The following is a 20,531-nucleotide window of genomic DNA, read 5'->3' on the forward strand; positions in this document are numbered from 1 at the left end:
AAAATATAAAATTTTAATTTTAATTTATATAAAATCCAAATTTTAATAGTATTAAATAGATTGAATAGAAATATAAAACAATTAAAATTAATACTATAAATTATCTTTATGCATTGAGATATTTATTAAAGATAAATCATATATTCAAATATATTATGTCAATTAATTATAAAGTAATAAAAATAATTAATATAATAATTTAATTTATGTGTATTTCACAGTTTTAATATGAAATCATATAATTATCATAAATATAAATGATTTATTTTAAATTTAAATAATATAATTTTTAGTTCTAGATTTTTTTAAAAAATGCTTATATATGTATATATATATATATATATATATATACATACGCTTCCAATACGTACCCGCTTCCTAATTTTTTAAAAAATCTCGTTTCTGCGCTTCCATACGCTTCCGCTTCCACGTACCCGCTCCCGTTTCCATGTAACATAGCTCCATCACTCCTGTTTCCTTTCTTTAACCACAATTTCTATTATTGTTAAATGTACCCTCCGGATCTAAAGCAAAATACTTAAAACAGAAGTGCACCCTAAATATAGACAAAGAAATTAAGGAGAACCGTTGCTGATTTTGAAACGTTTGCTTATTAATAATACATCATTATATCGTCTTAGAATCCTCTCTCGCCCTTCTATTAGCAGCCTTGGGCGTTTTTCCATGGCATCTGTTTTAGCCATGGCTAAAACTCCATCCTTGGGCTGCTGTGTCTTCCTCTTGTCCTTCTTCTTTTTATCTTCTTCCTTTGTCGCATACGCCATATCCGAAACAGAAGCTGCCTTCCTCGTGCGGCGACAACTCTTGACGTTACCAGAAAACGGCGAACTCCCTAATGACATTGAATACGAGGTTGATCTCAAGGCTACATTTGCCAACTCAAGGCTTAAAAAAGCTTACATTGCTCTCCAAGCTTGGAAAAAAGCAATATATTCCGACCCGTTTAACACCACAGGAAACTGGCATGGTCCTCACGTGTGCAACTACACTGGTGTGATCTGTGCACCGGCTCTCGATGATCCTAATGTCACGGTTGTAGCTGGTGTTGACCTCAACGGTGCAGATATCGCGGGGCACTTGCCTGCTGAGCTTGGTTTGATGACAGATGTTGCTATGTTCCATTTGAATTCGAACAGGTTTTGCGGTATCATTCCTAATAGCTTTTCGAAGCTGACGCTGATGCATGAGTTTGATGTTAGTAATAACTGTTTCGTTGGATCCTTCCCTTGTGTTATACTCACTTGGCCTGATGTTAAGTACTTCGACGTTAGGTTTAATGATTTTGAAGGTCAAGTCCCTCCTGAGCTTTTCAAAAAGGAGCTAGACGCTATTTTCTTGAACAATAATAGATTCACTTCAACGATTCCTGAATCTCTAGGAGATTCTACGGCCTCGGTTGTGACATTTGCTAACAATAAATTTACCGGATGTATTCCTAAGAGTATTGGAAACATGAAGAGTCTCAACGAGATTGTGTTCATGGACAATGGTTTGGGTGGTTGTTTCCCATCTGAGATCGGAATGTTGTCGAATGTGACGGTTTTTGACGCAAGTAAGAACTCGTTTATCGGTAGGCTACCGACTAGCTTTGCCGGGTTGACCGGTGTGGAGGAGTTGGATATCTCCGGGAATAAACTTACTGGACTATTAGCGGATAGCATTTGCAAGTTACCTAATTTGGTGAACTTCACTTACTCGTACAATTACTTCAATGGACAAGATGGTTCATGTTTTCCCGGTGGTGGTCGAAAGGAGACTGTTTTGGATGACACACGTAATTGTTTACCTGATCGACCTGAACAACGGTCGGCACAGGAATGTGCGGTGGTTATCAACCGTCCGGTTGACTGTAGCAAGGACAAGTGTGCTGGTGGTGGATCTTCAACTCCGTCGAGACCATCGCTGGTTCCTACTGTACCGGTTCAAAAGCCATCACCAGTTCCAAGTCTGCCTGTTCCGGAACCCTCGCCAGTTCACAAACCACAGCCACCGAAAGAGTCACAGCAACCGGATGATCCTTACGATCAGTCTCCGGTGAAGAACCGTCGCAGTCCTCCTCCACCAGCTCCTGTAAACTCTCCGTCCATTCCTCTTCCATCACCTCCTCTACCACCACCGGTTCACTCTCCCCCACCTCCTGTCAACTCTCCTCCACCGCCGGTTCACTCTCCTCCACCGCCAGTCCACTCTCCACCACCACCACCACCACCGCCTGTCTACTCTCCTCCACCACCCGTCTTTTCACCACCTCCTCCTCCGGTTAACTCACCACCACCACCAGTTCTCTCTCCACCGCCACCTGTTCACTCACCGCCGCCACCTGTCAACTCCCCACCACCACCGGTCTTTTCTCCTCCAGCTCATCCGCCTAAGTCCAGTTCACCACCGCAAACACCAAGCGAACCTTCACCATCACCAATGATCTTTTCTCCACAACCGTCGCAATCTCCACCAGCAGTCTCCTCCCCTCCTCCAGGACCGCCAAAGGTCGACTGCCCACCGGCTGCACAAGCACCAGCTCCAAGTGATGAACTCATCACACCAACACCAGCTCCGGTGGAGAACAAACAGACGCCGTCTGCACAAGCACCAGCTCCAAGTGATGAGCTCATCATACCACCCTTCGTCGGCCACCAATACGCATCGCCACCACCTCCAATGTTCGAAGGCTACTAATATCAATCGAAGAGAGAGAGAGAGAGGAACCGACTATATATAAAAAGGCAATTGTATCGTCTTGGACTAGTATTGTAAAACGAAAGAAGAGAAAATTAGAGGAAGAAGAAGAAGAAGAAGACAATGGAAGGGTAATTAAAATTTGAGAAGCGAAACAACTTGTTACCAGAGGTGTGATAAATTTGTACTATTACAACTTCTGATGGTCGATAAAGATTTTTACCTTCTAATCAAAAAGACTTGTTTTCGTTAACTTAGATAGGTTTCAAACATTACAAGGTTAATTATGAAGAGTGTGTGTCTCTTGTTTTTTTTTTTTTTTTTGAGAAAGGGCTTTACTTTTATAAACTAAATGGCCTCTAAGGCAATTGTTTTGGGTTTGAACCCAATACAGAAAGATAGTAACCAAAAAGGATCTATGGGCCTAGCCCTAATCGAATTGCAATTGAACCGAAAATGAAGAGGTAGTTAGTGACGGAGAAAAACAGAGAGTCACACCGAGAGAAGATCATCGATCAAACCAAAGCTGGAGCATTGTGGAGGAGAGTCGGGGTTTTCGTCTCGGAAGCCTGAGATGCGGTTTCTGATGAGCAAGTCGGCTTGCCTCTCGAGAGACGCAGTTGACCGAAACTGCTGCCGATGGAGACGGTTGTTGCGTTCAGTCCAGAGGAGGTATATGGAGGCTTTCCATGCGATGAGGATGAGTAATCGATGGAATTTTGGGAGGGAGGATCCCTGTAGGCTGCACAGACCAGTATCCCAATTCCTAGAGATAAAAAAACATAAACGGAGGATACGTATACAAATAATCGAAAACGACATATAATTTAGAACAAAAAAGTTTCTCTAAAACGACTTATATTAAAAAAACGGAGGGAGTAATCAGCATAAACAAGTATTCGACGTATATCTGAGCTTGATCCAATTAATGTTACTTGAACAACTATTACAGAGAAAGTAGTATTAAGTTTCAGAGCCCGATCTGCTCTGCGGAGAGTGTACCAACTAGCAGTAGGCAGAAAATTAGTTTTAAAATTGAAAATTGTTGATATTTAAGTAGTAAAAAGAAAATTTAGAAGAACTTTAAAGTGTTAAAATTATTACTAGGATTTATTTAATAAAATAAAAATAAAACAAAAAATAGTGAAAATGATGTTTTTTTCTATGTCCAAGTGAAATGAGACTAGATTCTGTAGATAGATAATTAAAAATGATGAATTTTGGTATATTTTTTGTTTAAAGAAAAAAGTTAAACAAAATAATTAAAATTTAATAATTTGGTGGAAATTTAAAAAATACAAATTAGACCACCTTTTATTTTTTTAAGATAAAAAATACCCTTGACAATAATTGACACATTTTATGCTAGTCTGTCTAAAGTCATCTCCAATCAAACTGCAAAACTTCATTTTAGTGTAGTTTTTACACTAAAACTACTACAATCCAACTGTAAAAACCACATTATTTTAGTGTAAAACTACAGTACCGCACCATATTTACTGCGTTATTGTTCACAATGTCAAACACTGTTAACGCACTACTTTTCACAATATTAAACACTATTTACTTTAAAAAAATAAAATATTAGTTTAATAATTATTAATGACAAAATAAATAAATATCAAATAGTAAAATAAATATATAAAATCGGTATATTACATATATTGAAATAATTTATCATAATTAATTATTTTAATATTGGTATATGTTAAAATTGTAAATATTTATTATTTAAAATAACAATTATATGTGATATATTTTTGTTCAATATAATTACATAACAAATTTTGTTTATTATATATATATATATATTAAGTAGTAGTAAATTTTTAATTTAATAATATAAAATAAAAATATTGTTTTGGTGTAAATTTTGGTGCTATGGTTGGAGAATAAAAAAAATTTGGTGTTAAAATTACACCAAAAGTGTATAGTTTTCACACCAGAATGGTGTTATGGGTTGGAGATGCCTAATAGATGAATCTCTTTATAACAATACGCTTCTTTACTCCGAATGGTGACTGCGGTTTGAGCGATGCGGGACAAGCGGTTCAACTGCGGTGCGGTTTTAACAGTTATAAAAACGTATAGATATATGGTATATGTAGAGATTTTTATCAGTGTTAACTGCGGTACAGAGCGGAACAGTTGTAAACATTCGAAGCCTTTTTCTCTCATCCCATTTTTCCTTCTCTCATATATTTAGCATTAAATTTATTATTTTAAAGAGGATAAACTTATTAAGATATTTGCCACTAATGCTGCTCTTACACTTATTTTGTAACAGAAAGATATAAATTGTCATAAAGTAATCATCTACCCAAAACCTGATCTATAGGAGAATTGTCTAGGAAAATTTTCAACGTTTTAAATTCCTAAAATTATCCCACAAGTTTGTTAACCTGTAATAATTGAAAGGAGTAGAGGACCATGTGTAACGCTTTTTGTCTTGACATTGTGAAACTGTATATTGCCCATTTTTCATCTATGTTCACTATCATTAATGTATTGTCGCAAGCACCCTGCTTCTTGTGAAAATTCAGATATGGCTTCGCATCTACATCATACTATATTTATCCTTAATTAAATTACAACTTTAATTACATAATGCAATGTATTTTATTATTCTAAGACTAAAAGACAAAATACTATTTTGTTAGAAATAGGTTATTTAGCAATCTAGCATTACATCCAGACCAATTAGCCAAGGAATTTATTGGCAAACTGAAAACATAATGTGGCTTCCTGATCTCATGTCCTAATTTCAACAATTATTCTCAGGAAATATGAACAAGAAATTTCAAGTGATAACGACAGGAGAGTTTGTGCATGCCAACTCACATACGTACATTACATGAGATCAGGAAGCCACATTATGTTTCATCGGACGTCCGCTTCCCGCTTCGGAATCAGAATCGGAATCGGAACCTTGTGAAAGCTTGCGGAATCTCGCTTCCAAAACGTTTCTAAAATATTCTCTTTAAAAACCTGTCGGAAGCTTATGATTCCGATTTGGAATCACGCTTCCGTTTTAAAAAAAATACAATGTATATCAATAAAATATAAAACCATAGTTTTAATCTATATAAAATAAAAAAATTAATAGTAATGAATATTGAGTTACAAATATACAAATATCAAAAATAATACTATAAATTATTTTTATGCATTGAGATTTTTTATTAAAGATATAGCACATATTGAAACATATTGTGTCAATTATTTATGAAGTATTAAAAATAATTAATATAATATTTTTTTGTAAACATAATTTATGTGTATTTTTACAGTTTTAATATAAAATCATTTCAAAATTATTATAAACGAATAAATGTTTTATTTCAAATTTAAATCATATAATTTTTAGTCTTAATTTTTTAAAAAATTTATATATATTTATATATATATATATATGGATATACGCTTCCAACACATACCCGCTTCCTAATATTTTAAAAAATCTCGCTTCTACGCTTCCTTACGCTTCCGCTTCCACGTACCCGCTTCCGTTTCCATGTAACATAGGTAGAAATTAACTTGGTCTATGCAGTTGCATATTAATCACAAACCAATCGCACACGTCTTATTTTTTGAATAATAGTACGAAAAAAATTGGTTACCGACAAAAAAGGAAAAAGTCAATCTGATCCGATTTAAAATAGTTCAAGTGTAGTCAACCGTTAACCAATATCTCATTTAAATCCTTATATTATAAGCTACCAGATAATTAATATAAATGTTTACATACATTTTATTTTTTTCCACTGAAAGATAAGTAATTTTTTTTTATCAACTAAAGATAAGTAATTTAAAGATTTAAAAAGACATGACAATTGCATTACGTACGTTGCATCTCATCTCCCAACCATTAAATAATTGAGACTGTTCTACCGTTCTAGTTCCGAAATTCTAAAAATACATATATATGTATGTATAAATATATATATATTAATATTAATATTTAATTGTAGGATTTCTTAAATTTAATGGAAATCCAACCTAAAATATATGGTTTCAAATATTTTGGATTGAGTTTTCCGTAAAATTAAACACCGTAATTACATATATATAATATATGGGGAATTGCCACTAATACCACTTTCCTAATACCACTTTTCAACTTTACACTTTTCAAATTTACCTTTAAAATTTTAGTAGGTAAAGTACCATTATACCCTTATTTAATCAAACATAAACATAAGTCTTCTCCCACAAGAAATTGAAAATTCAAAAACCCCTAATCGAGAGATTGATTCCGGCGATCGAGAGATTCCAACGAGAGATCGATTCCGGCGAGAGAGATCGATTCCTTCGAGAGAGATCGATTCCGGCGAGAGAGATCGATTCCGGCGAGAGAGATTCGATCCGTCGAGAGAGTTTCGACGACTTCAGCCATTTTCACCGGCGAGATTTGATTATTCAGGCGACATTGACGTCCGACGAGATTTGGCGTAGACTACAAGCTCAATCGAATCAATCTCTCTTCACGAACGTAACAAAGTGATTTTCGTCTCTTTTCTGTAATTTTTGCTTGGTTTCTCAAAATCGATCGGTTTCTGGGAAGGAGACGAATTTTTCTCATGAAGTTTTCGAATCTCAGATTTATAAAACCTTATAAATTTTTAGCTATGAGGAATATAGTTTTATGTATTTTTCTTATTGATATATCTTGTTGATCATTCCTTCTCTAATACCCATGTTCTTTATAATCAGGTTATGGTGTTCGAAATTTGTTCTATATGTGGAGAATGGAAACTAATAAATGGAATTCACTGGGATTTCATAGTGGATGATCAACGAGGATCCTCTCTTAGTATGATTCATGAAGATATCAGCTACAATGATTTGATTGTGGCTGTTTTAGAAGATTTTGGAATTGATGGCAACAGAAACAGTGTAAATCTTAGCTATGCCTCACCTTCAAAATTAAACTTTGGTACAAAAGAGCTTCCTCCAGCATTTATTAGGAATGATCGTCAAGTAACATCTTATCTGAGCAAACTTAAGGAGAATGGAGACCTTCATCTATGTGTAACCATTAAGGTAACTGCATGAAACTCTTTTGCTAACTTGTTTGTTTATTAGAGTTATCATTTATTTTATAAGGTAGTATGTAGTAGTAGTGATTTGCTCATTGCTTGAAGAAGTTTGCCATAGCAGTATCTATTACAACTTTTACATTTATAAGACCTTATAATAATAGTTGTGCATTTTGCAGGATCATTACCAAATATATTTTAACTATTAGCTTTTATGTTTTTTTTTTAATGTTTCAGAGAAGAACTCAATTATCACCAATGATTATGTCAAATATGATCCAGCCACGGGGTGGAAATAGTAATCATGATTTGCCTATTGCTGGAACTAGTAATCCGCGTGAGGTATTTATTACAACTCTCATTTTTATAAGGCCTTGTAAATGATTATATATTTAGCTTTATCTTTTTATGTTTCATTACAAGATTCATTACTAGCTTTATGTTTTTATGTTTCAGACAGGAACACAAAAATCACCATTGATTATGTCAAACATGATTCAGACACAAGATGAAATTTCTAGTACTCATGATTCGCCTATTGCTGGAAGTAGTAATGTATTTGAGGTACTTTTCAAAACTCTTACCTTAACATTCATAATTATAATGTCTTATAAAGGTAATAAATACATGTTTAATTTTCTAGAGAGGAACAAAAACACACGCGGAGACTGAATGGAACAGCATTCAGAGAGTTGACGAAGTCTCTGGTATACAACATACTTGTATTAGCGACAGTCTTATTTCTCCTTCAAGTGGTCTTGTTAGCAATAAGGTACATATAACTTTTTCCTCTGTCAAATATAAATATATGAGAGTTTAATCAATGTCTTATAATGGGTTATAAATTCTATTTTTAATGTATATGTTTCATGTTTTTATCTTAGAGAGGATTGGACTCGATTGGACTTGCTGTATATGGGTCTGGAAAGTCAAAATTGCCATCTTTCTCCAGTAGACGTGGTAGAGAAAGCATGGGAGAAGATATCTTGTCTCCCAGTTGTGGTGATGATGATGATTTGTTCTGCGGGAAGTTTTTCAAGGATAAAAAGGAAATGAGCACAAAGTTGAGGTTGCATGCAGTTAGTAAAAGCTTTGAGTTCCACACAGAATATTCAGACAAAACACGTTATGTTCTTAGTTGTGTGGATGAAAGATGCAGTTGGAGTTTTCGTGCAAAATCAGTTAAAGGATCTCAGAGTTTTTTTGTTCGTCATTATGTATCTAAACATACTTGTGACACTTCTCTGAGAACTGTTAGTCATCGGCAAGCTACTGCAAAATTGTTGGGAACTATGGTCAGCAATCATTATGAAGGAGGAAAGATTGGGCTGAAACCTAAACAGATCATGGAAAAAGCTAGAAATGATCATGGTGTTGTGATTACATATTCAAAGGCTTGGAGGTCTCAAGAGCACGGCCAAGATATAGCTAGGGGTACTCCTGATGACAGTTATGAAGCTTTGCCCAGTTGGTTTCACATGATAAAAGAAAAGAATCCAGGTTCTGTGACTTTTATCGAAGTTGATGCTGTTGGGAAATTCAAATACGCATTTTTGTCGCTTGGTCCATCTATCAGAGGGTTTAAGTTGATGAGGAAGGTACTTTCTGTTGATGGTGCCCATCTGAAATCAAAGTATAAAGGGACTCTACTTGCTGCCACAGCACAAGATGGTAATTTTCACTTGTATCCTATAGCTTTTGCTATAGTTGATTCTGAGAATGAAGCCTCATGGAGTTGGTTTATGAAATGTCTGAAAACCATCATTCCTGATGAAGAGGATTTGGTTTTTGTCTCTGATCGTGCGGCCTCTATTGAAAAAGCTCTTTTACAACATTATCCTGTTGCTCACCATGGAATCTGCATCTTTCACTTTCAAAAGAATGTCCAGGACAATTTCAAAAGTTCAACACTTGTCCCTTTGGTTGTTGAAGCTGGTTATGCCTACACCAAAGCTGATTTCGATTGCTATTTTCAAGAGATTGAGGAGTCCGACATTGTATTAGCAGATTATCTTCGTAAAGCAGACTTCAGGAAGTGGACCCGAGCTTATTCTCCTGCTAATCGCTTCAACATCATGACGTCAAACTTGGCCGAATCTATAAATTCTTTGCTGAAAGTGAGTCGTGAGTATCCAATTGTCTGTCTTTTTGACACTATTAGGATGATAATGACTAAGTGGTTCACTGAACGACGTGAGGAAGGAGTTCGTCACATGCACCCTGTCACTGTCGAAGTGGGGAACAAGATGAAGGAGCTATATGATTTTACGTCTCGCTTCCTTGAAGTTTCCAAAATCAATGATTCAGAGTTTGAGGTTAAGGGAGATACAAGAGATCAAGTGGTGAATTTTCAAACAAGGCATTGTTCATGTTTTGTGTTTGATATTGAGAAGTTTCCTTGTGCTCATGCAATTGCCGCTGCAAAATCTGGGAATAAGCACGAAAATGATTATGTCGATGAGTTTTTCTCCAATGAAAGGTCCGTTCTCTCAGCCATTGTGGTAATACATCAGCACGTTTATATATGTTTACAAAATTGATCAAATTTATAAGGTTTTATAAATATTGTTCTACAACACTTCTTTTTCATTTTTCTGTCTTTATTGTACCTTTATTTAATTCTCTTAATTTTCTTATTAGGTTTACACTAGCATATTCAGAGAGTGTATATCCTGTTGGTGATAAAACATATTGGGATATTCCTCCCCATGTAGCTTCGTTTGTTTGTCGCCCTCCATCTACACGCTTTCCTAGTGGGAGGAGGAAAAAAAAGAGGATACCAAGTTCGTGGGAGTATGGAAAATATCGGCCCATATCTAAACCATCACCCAAGGCTTACAAATGCAGCAGATGTGGACAGAAAGGACACAACAAAGGTAGTTGTGTAAGGCCTATTTGATAACAGAGTAGTATAAAAACTTGTGTGCAATTGATTATTTTATATGATGTTATAAGAGAGAATTGGAATCGAATAGATTTTGGGGAACCTTTTACTATTACATTTTATCGTTTTATAATGATTTATAAAGTTTACAGGTGTCTAATAGAAGTTATGTTCCTTTTATTTTTACATCTATCATTTTATAATGCTTTATAAATTTTGCAGGTGTCTAATAGAAGTTATGTTATTTATTATACGAAATGTGTGGTTACATAAACTACCCTTTATAAATCATTAGGATTCAGATTAATTGTAGAAATTATATGTTCGTTTGATATCTTAGCTTACTTGCATGAACATAAATAAAATATGTTTCCTTAGCAAAGGTTTAAGGTACAAACCAAAATATATTTTCCTCATCATGAAGGATTAAGGGACAAGCCAAAAGATGTTCCTCATTGAAGACATCATCAAAAGATAACACACTAAAACTGAAAAAGTTCCATAGATATTTGTTAAAAGTACTAAAAAACTGAAAGAGCTTCATTTCTTCAAATTCGCGATGCTTCTAATCGGCATTTTTAAGATCTTCCAAAACACTTCCTATCACATCATCAGCTGAATCTTTCTCAAATTGTTTCTTTTGTTTTTTCGATTTGGGGGTGCCAACATTGTGTTCCTTTATAAGCATAACAATTAAGAAAATCAGAAATGATAATTGGATGTAGTCAATGAAATTTGAAAGAATATTTTATAAACCATTATACATAGAGAGATATTTACCTTATTTCCTCTTCCATTCTTCTTTGTAAACTTCACGTGCTTTTTAGATGCATCCTCATTCCCTTCTCCATCCTTCAATTTTAATGACACAATAAGTAAAGTTACATAGAGCATATTAAACATTTAAAAAGTCAATCAGTTTATAAAGACTTATAAATCAGCTTACTTCATTGGTTTCTGCATGATCTTCTACTTGTTGTTGTACTTCACGTGGGGGTGTTACACCTTTCTTCTTTCCCTTATATTACAAGACAAATAAATAACTTAGCAATTTCGATTTTAATAACAGCCTTTGTAAATCAGAAATGATAATCAGAAAGAACATTTTATAAACTATTATACACAGAGAGATATTTACCTTAGTTACTCTTTCACTTTTCCTTGTAACCTTCACGGGCTTTTCATATGCATACTCATTTTCTTCTCCATCCTTCAATTTTGATGACACAATAAAAAAAGTTACATAGAGTATACTAAACAACATTTTATAAAGCATTATACACAGAGAGATATTCACCTTAGTTCCTCTTTTACTTTTCCTTGTACCCTTCATGGGCTTTTCAGATGCATCCTCATTTACTTCTCCACCCTTCAATTTTGATGACACAATAAAAAAAGTTACATTGATTATACTAAACAGCATTTTATAAACCCTTATACACTGAGAGATATTCACCTTAGTTCCTCTTTTACTTTTCCTTGTACCCTTCATGGGCTTTTCAGATGCATCCTCATTTACTTCTCCACCCTTCAATTTTGATGACACAATAAAAAAAGTTACATTGATTATACTAAACAGCATTTTATAAAGCATTATACACAGAGAGATATTTACCTTAGTTACTCTTTCACTTTTCCTTGTAACCTTCACGGGCTTTTCATATGCATCCTCATTTTCTTCTCCATCCTTCAATTTTGATGACACAATAAAAAAAGTTACATAGATTATACTAAACAACATTTTATAAACCCTTATACACTGAGAGATATTTACCTTTCTTCCACGTTTCTTTGAACCTTTCACGGGATTTTCAGATCCATTTTCCTTAGCACCGACGTCAACATCTGTATTGACTTCTGTGTCATCCTCTTGTTGTTGCTCCTCTTCCTCTTGTTTCTGTTCCTATTTCAATTAAAGGATTACATATTTATAATGATTTATAAATTTAAAACGATTGTTCAGTTTATAAAGATTTATAAATCAGCTTACTTCATTGGTTTCCGGATTTTGATCAGAAATTTTCTTCTATCATCTCCTTGTTTCCGAACTTCTGTAATTACCAATGCTCGGACCCAAATTTTTTCCTTTTCACTTTCACTAATTTCACGGGTCATTTCCACCAACTTCCCTCTCGTAAACATGTGTTGACTCAATACCTTCAATTCCAAAACAATCATATATAAGCTAAAGCCCTCAAACATTCAAAATTTTATAACTTAAAACATACAAAAAAAAACAATACCTTGTTTTTGCTTTTGACCCATTTGGAGCCGATCCAATCAGCATGAGGTCTCAGTTGGCTTCTGATGAATCTCATTATGTCTGGTGGATCATCAAAGTAAACCAAAAAACTACCATCTGGCCTTTCAACTACGATAACACCAGTCCACCAACCATTATTAAAATAAGCATCCACCACCGACCCTTCCTTGAATACGACACCCTCATTCAGACACTCTGGCGGGACTGGCCGAATAAAACTTCTTTCAATAGTTTCCTTCAAAGGACTTACACCATCTTCGTTGAACATAGTTTTGTAACTAACCCGAAGCTTTTTTCCTGTTACTCTCGTCGGATTTTGCTCGAGGATAGCTCTATACCAAGAACCTCTGAACCCATCTTCTTGAATAGATACTTCTACTTCACAATCTTTGGCAATAGACAAAAGTTTTCCTTTTTTCTTCAAATTATTTTTCATCTTCCTGAGGAGGAATCGGAAATGCAGATCACAAAAAAAAAATCAAGAAAAGAAAGAAACTAGGTGAATTAAGATCAAATGAACGACATGCATCCAAGAAACTGAAACAAATTGAGATTTTAGATAAATCAATTAGGTTCCATACAAAAATTCAATTCGATTTTGGAGTGTATATACAAAAGCAAATAGGAATTTCAATTTGATCTAAATTGAATATAAAAAATCAAAAGAGAATACAGTGAATGTTCTTGAATTAACTTTTGCTAAATTCGATTCAAGTTGAATTGGAACTGAAACTGAAACAGATTGAGATTTTAAGTCAATCAATTAGGTTTCAAACAAAAATTCAATTCAATTTAGATTGTTGATTCAAAAATGAAGATGAAACTCAATTACCTTTTGCCACGATAATGATTCAAAATGGGGAAGATTGTTGTGTTGATTCTTCTTCTTGAAATTTACGGACATAGAGAAACGATGAAGAAATGATAGAAAACAAGAAAGCAAAAAAAAAAACGTGTCATAGTGAAGAAGATGAAGACGTGTCGCGTGAGAAGAGTTAAATTTACTGTTTTGCCATCCCTTTTGGTAAATGATAAAAAAACAGATAAATCGTTGAGGTCATGGGTCGAACACGGGTTTCTGTCTAAATTGAAATTTTAAGCAACCTCAACTTACCACTAGACCATATTACTTACTCGTTATGATTAGCACGTATACTCATAATGTTGCTTACATATCATCATTTTTGTATATAAACTGATTTAGAAGCCTTTATAAATTGCTTCAATCATTTTGGTTGTTTATACAACTTTATAAACCTTAATTCTTTTTTGTTTTATGAACTGATGAGCTCTTGAAAAACGATTTATAAATCTTTATAACTTTTATATACTCCTTTATATATCGTAAATTCATTTGTAATAAACCATTTTGTTTTGATTTTATAAGAGGTTATAAACTATTTGTAATAATGTGTTATAAAGCTACTGAAATACAAATTTACCATTGAACTTTCTAAATTTAAGGAAAACCATAAATCCAAGTCATAAACTCATAATACTCAGAATTCTACAAACAAAGTTTACCAAACACGCATAAAACAGATAGTTGTTCACACATAACTATAAGCAAGCTATAAAGTTTTTGTTCATTCCCACATTAGTATTCATTGTAATTCCGAGAAGATATCAACCGCCAACTTTTCTCGGATGATTGCAATTTTTTCTTCACTCAGCTTTGTCAAATCCACTATACGCATTGCATGGCACTCTATCAGCTTCAATGCATAAACTCCACTGTCTTCTATTTTAAGAACCTTAAACAAATATGTTTTAGTAATATATTAGCAGATAAATTATAATATAAGTTATTTGATCTGAAGAACCTGGATACAAATCTACCATAAAGATTTATAAGCGGTTATAAAGATGTTACCTGTGGGAAACCTTCAGATACAATTTTTATCGAGAACTTGCTTGTATCCATGCTGACATCTTTGAAGAAGTAGCGAATCATGAATGGGAGAGCCATCGCATATGCATTAACGTAAGGGACCAAACTCGCATCTGTGAACTTCATTGCTGCACAATTGAATGCTGTGATATTTCTCTTCTCCAAGTTGATTACAACTCCAAGCCAATACTTCTCTGCTACTGCAATGGCCGAATAGAGGAAGTTGATATTCTTCTCTATGTTGTACTTGTCAAAGCCTGCTCCAAATTGGAAACCTTTCTTGTCATCTAAAAACTCATCATAAAACTCATCTATTTCTTCAAGAAACTTCACTCCAACAACTAAGGCAGTTTTGTTCAGAAACAAATCTGGATTGTTTATCTGTCTCAGTTTCAGCAACTCAAAACCTGCTTCAATATGCTGAAACAAAAAAAAAACAAATACTCAGAATAGCGATCATATAGTTTTATAAAGAAGATTAATATAAATTTATAAGGGATTATAAAGAATTTTTGTTCACATATAGTCTAACCGTTTTTGAAAGTTTTTTTCCCGGAGTTTCAATATCCGAAAACCACTTTGCGTTTACTATCTCTTGATTGATTCTCAGCTTCCTACATTGGACACTCATACTTTTTTATGTAGATATCTAGTTTCATGAAATATATAGCTTCTTATAAAATAAAACTTACTTTCTTTTGTTTGACATTTTCCATTCTCTCATTTTTTCTTTTCTTGTTTTATCAACTGGCTCAAAGGGATGAAGAATCGGATGTTTCTTCCTTGCTCCTGTAAACGGTGGTTGTGTATGAATGGATGGTATTTGACCTCTTTCACTTCTTCTTAGCGGAACATTATCTGTATCAGCTTTAAACTTCTTTTGAAGTGGAGGCTCAACATCTTCGTTTACCTACAGAACAAAAAAAATAGTCCCCTTTTTACAAAGGATTATTAAGTCTATAAAATAAATCAATACTCATAAAGTTTGGAAAACAAACCTGGCTGTGTTGTTGTACCAATCTCTTTTTTATTTTCATTAGAGGTTGGAAAACAGGAATCTCATAAACATCTCTCATAAGAACCTGATTCATGCAAATCGTTTTTATATAATTGTTTAAGAGACCTTAACGATCATGAAATAGTTTATAAAGCTTTATAAAATACCTCATTTGTACCCTTTCCACTATGACTTTCTTGGGAAAGGAGATCAAACTTAGGAGACGTAAATGTTGGATTAGGCGATGAAACCTTCAGACAAAATATTTGAAAATTAGATGTTTATGCTATATACATTAAACTTTTACAAGGCCTTATAAAATATATTAATTTTGTACCCTTGTATCAAAGTTTGGAGTATTGAATGTTGGAGTAGGCGACGTAACCTACAAAAGAAATAAGAAATTCAATTTGCCTATCACTAAATTAAAAAATTTATAAACCTTTATATCCTGTTTTAGATTCATACCTGCGACGTTTGTTTCAAGCAACTTTCTGATTCAAGTTTTTCTGTGTCTTCGTCTTGAGTGATTTTTTGTGTAGTCTCAATTTCCCCAAGAATATTCTCTTCTTCCCTTTGATGCTCTGTACCAGATTTTGCTTCTTCATCACATATCTCTTTTTCATTTTCATCATCCAGTGCACTTCTTCCATCGCCAGAGTTTGCTTCTTCAGCAATTGTATCTTCAGAGTTTGCTGCTTCAGCAATTGTATCTTCTTCATTTTCATCATCTGGTGCATTTTTTTTATCATCAGAGTTTGCTTCTTCATTAATTGTATCTTCTTCATTTTCATAATCTTGTGCACTTCTTCTATCACCAGAACTAGCTCCATTTTCACAATCTTCTTTGTTTGGTGAACTGTCGTTAAACTTCAAAAAAACAAGTGAAATCATTAGAGAGGAATAACACGCGAAATTTGATAAGTAATTGGTAAAATTGAATTGGTTACCTTAACTCCTAAAACATTCTGGATCATTACTACTCGCTTATCCAAATCACGAACCATTTGGATTAGCTTATCAAGTTTCTCGCTGTTAGACATGGAATGATTTTTATCTTTTCTTTGCTCCTTATCCTTTTGATACTCTTCATCTTTATTTTCCTCTTCATCTGTCTTTTCCTCTTCATCTTTCTTTTCCTCTTCATCTTCATTATGGTTCAGATCTTCACCATGCTCTGCATCTTCGTCTTTTGTCTTGCGTTGTTGACCTATATCTTCTGTTGCAACAAACATATCCACAAAACCTTTCTCCCAATCGCTTCTCCTCATTTTGTATCCTTGTTGAACTAGTTTCACAACACTGTGAAAGTCAGCATCGTCACTATGTGTTGCCCCCACCAAATGTTTGTATTCCTCAGCCAATCCAATCACTGTGCTAACCTCAACCTGTAGAATAAATAAAACATATCTATGTAAACCTCTTATATATTAATTTATATAGTCCTTATAAAAGTACATTTATAATCTTGTATAAACACATGTCAAATTTACAATCCTACAAGACACCGATTTGTGGACCTTTTCAAGGAGTCCCTAGAAATCCACTTTTCAAACAATACAATACGAATATATTTATATACGCTTATAAAAACTCACATTGTTTATCTTCTCCAGCTCTAACACTTCAGCTATTGTCGGAGTTCTTGTTGAGTCCCAATGTAGACACAACGGATCAGAAGAAGAGGATGTCTCGCATGGCTTTCCCAAAGATTTACCAAGCACATTCACTGATGACATTGCCCACAGATTTATGGCTAGCGCAAAACCACTCACTTCATAACTATCTCCTGTCCAGGAACTTGCACTCAAACTTTTTACACTTCTCATCAAGATTCTATAAGCAGTTTTACCCCAAGCAATCTTGTGTGAGCGATAGTTCATATAACGCTGCAACCTGTCTCTCGGGATTTTAGAACTCGGATTTTCTGCCATAATTACCGCTTCTGTGAGTATTGCTGTTCCAAGGGATAATCTTTCTAGTGTTGGCATGCTTCGTGCTTTCTTTTTAAACATTTCATATAACGTTCTCACCGTAAACTTATCAATCTTGCCCAGCATCCAAATGTATGGCTTCTTCATTATTTTGAACAGCGGCTCTGTTATTGTCTGATCTTCCTCACAACGTAAGCCTGTTGTCAGATGAAATTCCCTTAGTGAAAACCTCATAGGCTGGTCCGAGAAAGTAAACCAGAGATCCTCTCCTTGCGTCAATACTCTTCGCTGCATTAGAAAATGGAACAACTCTTCTGAAAATTGAACCCTATTCCTTTTAACCAACTTCAAAATGCTCCCAATGTGAGAGTTCTCTATGAAAGAAAACTCTTCTTTTCCTAATATATCTTCCACCTTCTCGATATAATCAATCTTTGAGTGATGGATTATCGCTTTGGGATTATCTGGTGTTTCTACAGCTTCATAAACCCTCCCAGGCAATTTCAAGGTTGTGCAAAACTCGTTGCTATCCAACTGCAATACAAGACAACACTTCTTGAGTTCACGCATTTTATAATTACTTGAAACCCACATTTATAAAGGCTTATAATTTTTCAAAAAAACTCAATGTTCACTATCGATACTATTTCTCTTAGATCTAACTAGAAACATGACAATCCTCAACCAATGTTCTTCTATTTTCTTATAACAGAAATAACAAATTCAAAAAATGACTTGAAACAAACAATAATTTAGGTACTTACTTGTAGAGAATCGTGAAGATAAGAATCATGAATAGGAGAATCGTGAAGAGGAGAATCGTGTATAGGAGAATCGTGTAGAGGAGAATCGTGAGGAGTAGACGACATTTTTTGAGATGAAATTTTGAATCGTATAGTCTGATTGTTATTCGTCGTCACCGGATGCTCTTTCCAGAGAGACGGCGTGACTAGTGAGAGAGAAGACCTTTTGTCGTCGCCGTTGCTAGAATCGCCGTCGTAGCTCTGTAATCTCGTCGCCTTCGATGGCGAGCTAGAGAGATTCGAGAGAAAAGGTTAAAATTGCGAGGGTTATTATTGTCTTTCGGCTACTAAACAATTAGGTATTTGTGAAAATGTCCTCCTCCTGAGTGTAAATTTGAAAAGGGGTACTCAACAAAGTGTAAATGTATAATTTCCCCATAATATATACATATATACATATATATGTATTTATATAACTCCAAAGCTACAACTCTCCATTAAAAATGTTCTTACTTTTTCCGTTTTAACGTGTAATTACCGAATCTTAATAGCTGAACTGACCAATATTATTGTTTTTACCGAATCTTAATGGTAACTACAGTTAGTTTGAAAATTGTTTCAAAGAGTCCAACATTTTTTTGAACTGGATATCAAGTTTAATATGTGTGCTACATAGTTATGATTTTTATAGTGTATATATCATATATATCTCTACTCATGTAAAAGTTTTCTTTAAGAAAATTAATTTTGAAGATCACAAAGTTTGAAATTCAGCGGTGAAAAGATGAATGAACCCGCAACCATCATCATCCGTGACAACCTTTGGCGTCCTACAACACATGCAATATAATTAGTTTTTCTTCTTGGTCATACATTTCATCATTTGCATGATTCATCACAATATGTGTATTAGTTACTCTTCTCAGGTCATTCTCTCTTTCAAAACGAAACTAGAAGCAGTAGTTACCGAGATCTGACCCTACTATTCTGCCCAGCAGGTTCCATTTGCGTGGAAGAGGCGGAATAAGAGCCAAGATCTTTTGCTCCTGAGGGTTGGTGAGCCTACCTGTAAGGGTAAGTTCATTGTCTTTGATTAGAGCTGAGTTGTCCAGGCGTGGAGCTTTAATTCTCTTGATACTCTTCCGGATTCTTCTCTCATCTGATGCTTTTCTTTTTCAGCTTCTGCAAGTCTTCGAGCCATGGGTTCAGCTGGAGGAGTTTCTTGTCGACTCCTAGCAAAACTAGAGGGACTCTGGAGACTGGAAATCTTCCCTAGAGGGAATTCTTGCAAGCTAGAATGATAAGGCGCGAGATGATAGACATAATTCGAAACTTATTGCAACTTGACCAGGCTTGAGATTGGATCCAGAGATTGAGAAAACTCTTGCGGAGGTGAAGAAATTTTCCTGGAGGACGCTTCTTTTAGTAAAAGACTAGGACTTTCACTTGGTTGCTTGTTAGCGTCCAATGGAAGAAGAGAGTAGCCGCTTTCCAAGCAAGAACCGCTGGTCAGAAGGGAATATTCACCTCGAAAACGTGTCTGGGAGACCTTTGTATGGTTTTCTATTCATAGATGTATTTCATATCAGTTAGAAAAATAACAAAATTTAGGAGTTTCCCTAATATATGCTCAGTTGCTATAATAATTTGTACTTCTACTCTATGCCATAAAAACGTTCATATTTTCTCAAGGTGAAAAGGATATATTTATGATAGTGGAAGGTTCATAAATTTTCTTTTTATGATAAAATATAAAAAATAATATAGTTATTTTAAAATTATTGAGATTCCAGTGAGATATTTTGTGTTTGAAATAACTAAGAGAAATACCCCTTCACAATGTTTTCAGAAAAAAAAAACCCCTTAACAATTCAACTACGCTAACTTTGGTTACTTATTATAGAAATATACATTGAACTCGATTTTTTAGAAAAGATTTTTCGTTCTCAACTAAATATGAAAGAATCCAAATTCAAACCCAAAATCCCAAGGCATCTTTAATCAAAACCTTGATGGAATTATTAATTGTATAACTTGCCGTGAGGTACTTGAGTATCATTATGCAGAAAGATGAAATATTTAA

At 34.4% G+C, this 20,531-nt stretch overlaps 4 protein-coding genes across 16 annotated transcripts; 2 read left to right on the forward strand and 2 right to left on the reverse strand.

Moving 5' to 3' along the window:
- The first annotated feature begins 626 nt into the window (after positions 1 to 626).
- On the forward strand, positions 627 to 2,950 carry LOC103834448 (pollen-specific leucine-rich repeat extensin-like protein 4). Its single transcript, XM_009110516.3, has one exon. The coding sequence runs from the start codon at positions 685 to 687 to the stop codon at positions 2,695 to 2,697; it is 2,013 nt and encodes a 670-aa protein (XP_009108764.1). The 5' UTR covers positions 627 to 684; the 3' UTR covers positions 2,698 to 2,950.
- A 3,160-nt stretch (positions 2,951 to 6,110) lies between these two features.
- LOC117127196 lies at positions 6,111 to 11,743 on the forward strand. 2 transcript variants are annotated; one of them, XM_033276674.1, is made up of 7 exons: positions 6,111 to 7,197; positions 7,411 to 7,740; positions 7,974 to 8,078; positions 8,193 to 8,300; positions 8,380 to 8,508; positions 8,621 to 10,215; positions 10,377 to 11,743. In XM_033276674.1, exons 2-7 carry the CDS (start codon positions 7,414 to 7,416, stop codon positions 10,633 to 10,635), a joined length of 2,523 nt encoding a protein of 840 aa, XP_033132565.1. In that variant the 5' UTR covers positions 6,111 to 7,197; positions 7,411 to 7,413; the 3' UTR covers positions 10,636 to 11,743. The 2 variants fall into 2 exon arrangements, with proteins under 2 accessions (XP_033132565.1, XP_033132564.1); XM_033276673.1 differs by having other exon boundaries at positions 6,112 to 7,740.
- On the reverse strand, positions 10,966 to 12,411 carry LOC117127197 (cylicin-2-like). Of its 9 annotated transcripts, XM_033276689.1 has the most exons (7): positions 12,236 to 12,380; positions 12,077 to 12,148; positions 11,918 to 11,989; positions 11,759 to 11,830; positions 11,567 to 11,638; positions 11,401 to 11,472; positions 10,966 to 11,296 (listed from the first exon to the last, which is right to left on the reverse strand). In XM_033276689.1, the coding sequence occupies exons 1-7, from the start codon at positions 12,359 to 12,361 to the stop codon at positions 11,186 to 11,188; spliced, it is 597 nt and encodes a 198-aa protein (XP_033132580.1). In that variant the 5' UTR covers positions 12,362 to 12,380; the 3' UTR covers positions 10,966 to 11,185. The 9 variants fall into 9 exon arrangements, with proteins under 9 accessions (XP_033132580.1, XP_033132577.1, XP_033132581.1 ...); XM_033276686.1 differs by having other exon boundaries at positions 12,077 to 12,411; XM_033276690.1 differs by lacking the exon at positions 11,918 to 11,989.
- LOC117127195 lies at positions 11,320 to 18,882 on the reverse strand. Of its 4 annotated transcripts, none has more exons than XR_004450015.1 (12): positions 18,470 to 18,882; positions 17,370 to 18,239; positions 16,722 to 17,159; positions 16,240 to 16,641; positions 16,109 to 16,156; positions 15,939 to 16,022; positions 15,773 to 15,856; positions 15,467 to 15,684; positions 15,307 to 15,388; positions 14,768 to 15,194; positions 12,395 to 14,637; positions 11,320 to 12,307 (listed from the first exon to the last, which is right to left on the reverse strand). XR_004450015.1 is itself a non-coding variant. In XM_033276672.1 (11 exons), exons 1-11 carry the CDS (start codon positions 18,572 to 18,574, stop codon positions 14,488 to 14,490), a joined length of 2,919 nt encoding a protein of 972 aa, XP_033132563.1. In that variant the 5' UTR covers positions 18,575 to 18,882; the 3' UTR covers positions 12,874 to 14,487. The 4 variants fall into 4 exon arrangements, 1 of the variants encoding a protein (XP_033132563.1); XR_004450013.1 differs by lacking the exon at positions 11,320 to 12,307 and having other exon boundaries at positions 12,874 to 13,323; positions 13,716 to 14,637; positions 14,757 to 15,194; XR_004450014.1 differs by having other exon boundaries at positions 12,395 to 15,194.
- Positions 18,883 to 20,531: the final 1,649 nt, after the last annotated feature.

This window comes from Brassica rapa, chromosome A08 (assembly GCF_000309985.2).
Source record: "Brassica rapa cultivar Chiifu-401-42 chromosome A08, CAAS_Brap_v3.01, whole genome shotgun sequence".
Classification (NCBI taxonomy): Eukaryota; Viridiplantae; Streptophyta; class Magnoliopsida; order Brassicales; family Brassicaceae; genus Brassica; species Brassica rapa.